The 8318-nt window shown below is 46.9% G+C and overlaps 1 protein-coding gene across 5 annotated transcripts; it reads right to left on the bottom strand.

The window, feature by feature from the left end:
• Positions 1-135: 135 nt before the first annotated feature.
• On the bottom strand, positions 136-3296 carry ADRB3 (adrenoceptor beta 3). 5 transcript variants are annotated; one of them, XR_011972669.1, is made up of 3 exons: positions 1809-3296; positions 1192-1283; positions 888-969 (listed from the first exon to the last, which is right to left on the bottom strand). XR_011972669.1 is itself a non-coding variant. In XM_072635190.1 (2 exons), exon 1 carries the CDS (start codon positions 3116-3118, stop codon positions 1805-1807), a length of 1314 nt encoding a protein of 437 aa, XP_072491291.1. In that variant the 5' UTR covers positions 3119-3295; the 3' UTR covers positions 136-969; positions 1774-1804. The 5 variants fall into 5 exon arrangements, 3 of the variants coding, with proteins under 3 accessions (XP_072491291.1, XP_072491290.1, XP_072491292.1); XR_011972670.1 differs by having other exon boundaries at positions 906-993; XM_072635190.1 differs by lacking the exon at positions 1192-1283 and having other exon boundaries at positions 136-969; positions 1774-3295.
• Positions 3297-8318: the final 5022 nt, after the last annotated feature.

The raw sequence follows: 8318 nt of genomic DNA, 5'->3' as shown, positions 1-8318 counted from the left end.
GAGGGAGGATTATGAAGATTCTTTCTAATTTACTGGATGCGTTAGAAGTTAGATCAAGGATAAAGGGGAAAGTATGAGAGAGGAAAATGACTCAGAGGGAGAAAGGAAAAAGAATGAGAAGAAAGGGGCAACAGATTGATTTATATACTGACATTTATTGATTTGGTTTTACAACAAAGGAATAGGTTCACCTTTCTATAAACACCAGGAGTTTATAGAAATTTTCAAGGGGGTACACCTCCCCAACCACACAAAATATAGGAGTCCCTCTAACAGTATTGTGAGGTAGATATAAGCTGTTCTCTCCCCCCAAAAATGAGGGTAAATGAGACTCAGTGGTGAAATGAGGAAGCTAGGAACAAATTCAGATGTCTGCATCTCTCCTATCCCTCATTCTTACCACTGGGCAGCAGCATCTACAGATATTCCAAAAGGCTTGAAAACCGCAAAATGTCCTCTGAGGTGCCATCATCCCCTGATCTAGGAAACTGAAGGAATGGAACAGGGATGCTCTCTGCCCTGAGACCTGTTCCTGCAGCACCAACGTGAGAGATGGGGTCCCCTAGACGTTGCTTATCCCTCCTGCTCCTGGGACAAATGAAGGCAGGCTGAAAGGACACACCCACTTGCTGAGGTAGTGACAGGTTTTCCGTTTAGCCCAGTGCTTTGGAAGCTGACTCCATTTTGTTGCAACATCTGGAAGAAACTGGGAAGATCTCAGTCTACTCGCTGTCAACTGATAGACTCCTTAGCTCCTTATCATAGCAATAGACAGCTGGTCCTGGAGGGCACAGGGTGGAAGGCAAGGGCGTAGCTCTGACAGTCTCACCACTCCACCGAAGGTTTGGCTGGGAGACCCTCGTCTCAGGACACAATCTGAGAGAGTTCCCAGGATGTTCCAAGGGGTCTGGGTCAATGAGATTGTCGCTTCTGTCAGGTGCAACCCAAGGCCAGGAACTCCTGAAAGTCCTGAAAGGCATAGACGTCTTGGGTCTGGGAAAAGGAGGAAAACAGCACTGGAGAGGTGGAGGAAGGAGGGGGGCGGGGCGGGCTGGTGAACACTGGACAGAACTTAAGATAAAGATCACTGAATAATAAGAAAATCCCAGAAAGATGGGGTAACCGCTTAGCACTCCCCAACCCTACACTTCTACCCTGCTCCCCCTCTCCTGGGGAAGAATTTTCACTCACACAGGCTCTCCAAGGAGGTTGTTTCTTTACAGCCCGAAGGCAGGTTCTCTCCTTCTCTCCCGAAGGAAGCTTCGCAAGGTCAGAGATGGGACCTGAAGCCGTAGGTAAGGGCTTCAGTTCTCAGCTGAGGGATTGACCCAGTCAGCGCTGGTACTGGAAGCCGTGATCTGGGAGCGCTGACCCAAATTGTGGGCATCACCGCCGCCGCCGCCACCTTCCCCACCGCCACCTATCCCATCCCACCCCACCCCACCCCACTTCCCACATTTCCTTAGCTGAGCTCGGAGTAGGGTACTAGCCCTTAGTCCCAGGATGGGGCACCGCCCTCCCTCTTCGCACTCTAACTTTCGGACAGTTGAAGAATGCAGTGTTCCTCCAAGTGTCAAGCTCTCCCTTTTGCCTCAAGTCCCAGATTTACAATAGAGATAAGAATCCCTAGTTCTCTATTTCTGGCACCCCCCACCCTTTTCTAAACGCAGCAGATTCACCCTCACCGCGACACTTTCCCTAACCCGACCAACCTCACCCCTCATCTGCTTTTTAAAAGTTTGTAGAACCAGGCACAAATTATTCCTTCATTACCTCAGTACTAGAGCCCTTCATTTCTTGGCACCTACCCCTCAAGCTGTGGGCATTGCTCAGTGTGGGTTACCTCCCGCTGTCCCTCCCACAGAGAGCGTCCCCTGCCGCCTTGCCCTATGGCATCGGTCCCATCTTCTATCCCCTGACTGTGGGCAGCCTTGACAGCGTCCGCGACTCCAGCGGTGGGGTCTGGGGAGGCTTCAGGAGTCCGAGGGAGGCAACGACGAGGACTTGGTGAGCGCGGCCGAGCGTACAGGCGGCGGTCGCAGCGGCACAGCAGGCGGCGAAAGGCGCTGCGAAAGTCAGGGCTGCGGCAGTATATCAGTGGGTTGAAGGTAGAGTTGGCATAGCCAAGCCAATTGAGGGCGAGGAATACCGAATCGGGAACCAGCGTAGGCCCCCCGAGGGCGCGCACCACGTTGGCCACGAAGAAGGGCAGCCAACAGAGGGTGAAAGTGCCCATGATGAGACCCAGGGTACGCAGGGCCCGGTGCTCCTTAAGAGGCAGCAGGCGTGCTGGTCGGCGGCCGCCGGACTGCACTCCCCCAGAAGGGGCGCAGGGCCTTTCTTGGGAAGGGGGCAATGGGGAAGGAGGGGGCTCTTCTGCAGGAAAGCGACCGAGCTCCAGACGCAGCTGGCGCAACTGGCGAGTAGCCACAGCGAAGACCCGTGCGTAGACAAAGAGCATGACAAGCAGGGGAAGATAGAAGGAGACGGTGGAGGAGAGCAGAGCGTAGGGCAAATTGGAGGCGAAGGCGCAGCAGAAAGGATTGGAGTGACAGCTCTGCGCCTCGGCGTCAGCTCCTACGCGCCACCACTGGCTCATGATGGGCGCAAAAGACACTGCTGTGGACACGACCCACACCAAGACAACAGCTGTTCTGGCACGGGTCTTGGTGACAAGAGCGCCATATCGTAGTGGATTGGTCACTGCCAGGTAGCGGTCCACGGCTAGGGCGCAAAGAGTCTCAATACTGGCGGTCACACACAGCACATCAATAGAGGTCCACAGTTCGCAAACCGTGGCACCGAATGGCCACTGTCCCGTTAGCGCCAAAGTGGCCCCCGGGGGCACCACTAGGAGCCCCACCACCAGGTCAGCCGCCGCCAGTGAAGTCACGAACACGTTTGTCATGGTCTGGAGCCGTGGTGTCCTGGCGATGGCCACGATGACTAGCAGGTTGCCTCCCACGGTTGCTAATACGGCCAGAGCCAAAAGCGCTCCCGCCACCGCTGCTGCCCACGGCGCCGCGGACAGACCACTAGTGTTGGTGACCGCGGAAGCCGCGGTTGGGTGGTCTAACCACTCGGACAACGAGCTGTTCTCATGGGGCCACGGAGCCATCCCCGATTGTGGAGCAGGGGAAGGAAAGAGGAAGAGGGGATTGCCGGGCTCACTCAGCTCAGGGGAGGGGGTGGTAGGGCGTGGGAGCGGCTCCCCCGGCCTGGGCCATCTTCCCCGCCTGACTGGGGCCAGGAACGCTCGGCCTTCCCCCCCTAGTGCCACCACTTCTGGGAGGAGTGGCGGCCCTTAAAGGGGCAGCAGCCAATAGTCCCAAGAGGGGAATAAAAGGGTGGAGATAGGGAGGGAGAAAAGGGGAGAAGATGGGGGGGGGGGGGGGGGAGACAAAGAGGAAGCGAAAGGATGGATGTTTGTCTTTTTCCTTTGCCAAATCTGTAACAACTGACCCTATCGTTGTCTATCCTGTCCGCTTTCCAATCCCAGCTTTGCACTACCTCCCCTACTTTGTGCTGCTTCCATATAACAGCAAAGGCTTCGGCTCTAGGGGAAATTTGGTATCCCATGCACCAGGGAAGAGATAAAGAAAGAACTAGAATCTTAGTGAGCAGACATTCTTTCCTAAGGAAAGAAGTCATGGGATAAATCAGGCCCAAGTAGCCTCTGATTTATTTGGATGACCCTCTTTGAGGTTGTCACCTTTTCGCCTCTACCAGGCCTCTATTCGGAACAGTATTTTAAAGGTGAAGCAGCATGCGCATTTGCTTACGTGTTTTCCTTTCCCTTCCTTTTTACTTGTCTTTTCAAAAAAAGTTTTTCTATTCTCTCTTTTTCTCCTGCACTCCTAGGGAGAAGTTTCTGGTTGTATTTGGAAAGTACTACACTCCCATTAGGATTTAGCCCTATTTACAAGAGTACACCAGTCACAATCCTCTTCCCACTCCTGGGTACCCTCCCTTCAGTTACCAAAGTGATCTTCCTAAAACTCAGGTCTGATCATGCCGTCGTCATACTCAACAAACAACAGTGGCTCCTATCATTTCAGGATCAAATATAATATCCTTTGTTTATCCTTTATAACCTGCCATCCCCCAATCTTTCAAGTGTTCTTACACTTTAAACCTCTCCTACCCCACCCCCAGATACTTTGAGATCCAGTGGCACTGCTTCCTGAAACAGATTCAGAGAATTTTTATTTCATGCCTAGAATCCATACCCTTCTCATCTCTGCCTCCTGGTTTTGTTTTTCTTCAAGACCCAGTTAAAACCCCATCTTCTATAGGCAGGTTTTCCAGATACCTCCCATAATTCTAATGCTTTCATTCTGTTGGTTATCTCTAAATTAATCTGTATATAGCTTGTTTGTATATAGTTGTTTGCATATTGTCTCTCTCATTAGACAGTGAACTCCTTGAAAGCAAGAAATATCTTTTGCCTTTCTTTGTATAGCCAGTGTTCAGCACAGTGCCAATAGCAGGCATTTAATAAATGTTTGTTGGACTGACTGATTAAATGTTCATTGACCTTGTATGTAAAAGGCAGCTGTGGTTTAGTGGCTAGAGAGCTTGTCTCAGAGCTCAGAAGATCTGAGTTCAGTTTCTGCCCCAGACACCCACAGTGTGACCTTGAATAAATCACTTAACCTCTCAGTGTCCCCAGGCAACTCTCCTAGACTGATTAGAAGAGCAGCTATGAATCTGTACTGGCAGAGGGAATCCCCTACTCTGGGAATTCTATCAGGAAAATCATAGTTCCAATTTACATGCAAGTCAAAATCTCTCCTTCCTCCATATTTGTATGCTTCTCTTAAGACTGCTGGGCCAGAATACATTTTAAAACGTATTAACTAGGAGAATCTCTCAATTTAAAGATAAGACTTTTTTCTACCAACTATTTCCCAGCTTCCAAAAATAAATCCTTTATGACCCACCCCAAATGTTTTAAAGTGATTCTCTACATTTGCTTGAAATAATTTGTTAATAAAATGTTTTAATAATAATAAATTGCAAGCTGTCATCATATATTTAGAATAATATAGTGGATACTCTAATACCACATCTTCATGGGTACTATTAATTCCACCTCCCATCTGAGGCAGCTCAAAAATCCTATCATAGTCTTGCCTAATTTTACAGAGGAAGAAACTTATGTTATGAGAGACCAAACTTGACCCATATCATACAACTTATGAGTATCTGAGCTGAAATTCAACTCTGAATACCAAAGCCAATACCTTTTCCATTCTACCCTCTGATTCTCCCACGTGTCAGGCACTGAACCTAAATTCTAAGCTCCATTTTTGGCAAGTGATGCTCACAGAATCACTAAACCAGTTCCTTTCTAGCTAGGCGTGGGAGAAGAGATGCTAGAAAATACAGGCCCTGAGGTTGGGGGCCAGGAAGATCTGATTCTTTTATCAAGGCCCTTTTGGGCTGGGCTCCTGCTTCCTCCTCAGAAACAATGGGACGAAAAAGGGGGAAAATGATCGTGGAAAACGCCTGCAGGGCCATGACCCCTCTTTTGAATGCTCCCAAGACTCTGGATTCAGTGTCACTGGGCTGAGCACTCCCTCAGGGAGACTGAACCAGGAGCAGGGGGATGGGGCGGGAGGACAGTCCTATAATTATCCATGTAGAAAAGGAAATTACTTCATCTCCCAAGGACCAAATGGCTCACCCATGACCAAAGGTTGCCAGTGATTCCTCAGAGGATGCCCTTCATGCCTATGTAGTCCTCAATTTCAGATGCCAGGAAATGCCCACAGTCTATAAGTGGAGACATCCTAACCACTCTAATCCAGGAGTTCTTGACTTCTCCTGTGTCATGGAGCCCTTTTGAAGCCCTGGTGAAGCCTGGGTTTAAATGTTTTTAAATGCATAAAATAAAATACATGATATTACAAAGGAAACTAATTATATTGAACAAATTCACACACCTCAGGTTTAGAACCCCTGTTAACCCATTCCCCCAAACCAGCCAATGAGTGACATTGACTCCAGTTGGCTTCCAGTCTTTCTTGAGACTGCTGGCTGTTTCTTAGAGTAGAAACCATAAGAAATCTTCTCAACCTTGGTTTTGCAACACACCAGGGTATTGCCAGTTATCAGGAGACTCTAAAAAAAGTTAATCTCTAAAATAAAAATATGTCATACAAAACTTTTTTTATTTCTATACTCCAGAACTTGGGGAGTTGCCACCAAATCAAGTTATTCCAAAAAGTTTGGAAACAAGCTTTACTTTGGAGGTTTGTGGTGTTTTAGAAGTTCATCCTTTTAAAATGGGTGTCACTTCCCCTCTCTTGGTCTCATTTCCTCATATGTAAAACAGGATAATAGATTTGGAACAGATAAAGAACTTAGAGGTCATCTAATCTAACAAAACTGAGGCCTAGAGAGTTTGATCAATCTGCCTTTGGTCTCATAGGTGATATGATGCAGAGCTGGGAATCAAATCTAGGTTCTAGAATCCCTAAAAGAACATTTCACTGCAGCATGATGCCTCCCAGTGAAGGGGAAGGGGAGTGGATCAGATTCTCTCTAAGGTCCCTTCTAGCTCAAAATTCTACAATACTCTGATAATTTCCCAAGCCATGTGAATTAAATGATTGTTATCTGGATTTGGTAGGCTCTTAGACCAGTCAACATCTTACAGTATTTGTTGTTCTTCAGTCATTTCCAACTCTTCATGACCCCATTTGGGGTTTTCTTGGCAAAGATACTGGTGTGGTTGATCATTTCCTTCTCCAACTAATTTTACAGATAAAGAAACTGACGCAAACACATAACTCACAATTTTATAACATACTTTATGGCTTGTCAAGCATAATTTCTTCACCTCAAGACATGAGGTACCTAATATCAGAATTATCATCCTTACTTTACAGATGACAAAACTGAAATGCAAAGATGTAAGTGGCTTGGAAAAGGTGAAATACCTTGAAGATGTCTGAGTCAGGACCCACACTCAAGTTTCCTCACTCCAAAGGCAGGCAATTCTCTCTCCACAATCCTACTGGTCTCTAGTTGAATGGATTGTTGAAAGGCAAGGGCCTGAATTTCTGTCCAAAACTATCTTTTTCTGTTGTTATTCAGTAGTGTCTGACTCTCTGTGAGCCCATTTGGGGGTTTCTTGGCAAAGATATTAGAGTGGTTTGCCATTTCCTTCTCCAATTCATTTTACAGATGAGAAAACTGAGGCAAACAGGGTTAAATGATTTGCCCAGAGTCACAAAGCGAGTAAGTGTCTGAGGTCAGATTTGAACTCAGGAAGATGAGTCTTCCTGACCCCTGGCCCACATAAAGTAATGGATAAAGAGACAGCATGGGGTTGTGGAAAGAGAACTAGTCTACTAGAGTCCAAAGTCCTAGAATTTAAGTACTGGTGGGAAAACATTCTACTTTTATGATCCTGGACCTGTCACTCTGAAACTTAGTCTCCTAAGTTTATAAACTGGGAATGTTATCCCATTGGACATCGAAGAGTTGTTGTAAACCTTCAAATACTACAAAAATTGGATTAAAATCATTTCTAGCATTGGGTGGACCTGGATGTGATGATCAAACAACAAAGAATCCAATGGACAATAATACCAGGAATTAGGAAAGAAATTAAGAAAGAAACCAAGACTTTCTGAGAAGGAGCAAGGACACCTCCCATTCTTTCCCATGCCACCTTTCATTCCCTATAAAGACTTTCATAAGAACAGATGGTGTCCTCTCGTTTTTAGGTGCTGATTTAGCAGACAGTTGGGTCACCTGTCCCCAGTAGTCTTGTGGAGTGTCCCATTTATTTGTACTTTTTTGATTGGAGATGGGGGGAGGAAGAATTGTCCTGTTGTTCTTGCCTAATGACTTGGCACCATGGGAATTCACCCAGCCTGCTTGATGGAGGTCATCCAACTCTGAATAGAAATAGACATTGCCCATGGAGAGAGCACTGTCCCACATTTCCCAGATGACCTTCAGCCTGTATCCTTAGAAATAAGCAAATGTATATTCCTGAAGTTATTAAGGATAAATCTCCTGATATGATATTTATGTGGGGGGGAACCTACCACTATCACCACCAAGAGTATAGGCAGACAAGAGCACATACTGTTACAGTGGATCATCAAATGGAGGAAGGAAGGAAATTGTCTCATCTCTCCTTCAGGGACAAGTTGGGTCAATATAATTACACAAAGTTCAATTTCAAGTTTTCTTTTGGTTTTTGTCTTTCTGTGCACATTGTTGAAGTCGCTGCATATATAGTTTTGTATCATCTTGCTAACTTCACTTTGTATAAGTTCATATAAGTCTTTCCCTAC

This window comes from Notamacropus eugenii, chromosome 1 (genome assembly GCF_028372415.1).
Source record: "Notamacropus eugenii isolate mMacEug1 chromosome 1, mMacEug1.pri_v2, whole genome shotgun sequence".
NCBI classification, from domain to species: Eukaryota; Metazoa; Chordata; class Mammalia; order Diprotodontia; family Macropodidae; genus Notamacropus; species Notamacropus eugenii.
This window is presented reverse-complemented; position numbering and strand designations above follow the sequence as displayed.

What these genes read in the sequence shown, in the direction of transcription:
- ADRB3 (XM_072635191.1), bottom strand. Translation starts at nt 3,118, where the DNA reads ATGGCTCCGTGGCCCCATGAGAACAGCTCGTTGTCCGAGTGGTTAGAC. An exon ending in CAATGCCCACAGCTTGAGGG is followed by an intron (nt 994 to 1,808) that starts GTAGGTGCCAAG and finishes TCCTTTTCCCAG; the next exon opens with ACCCAAGACGTCTATGCCTT.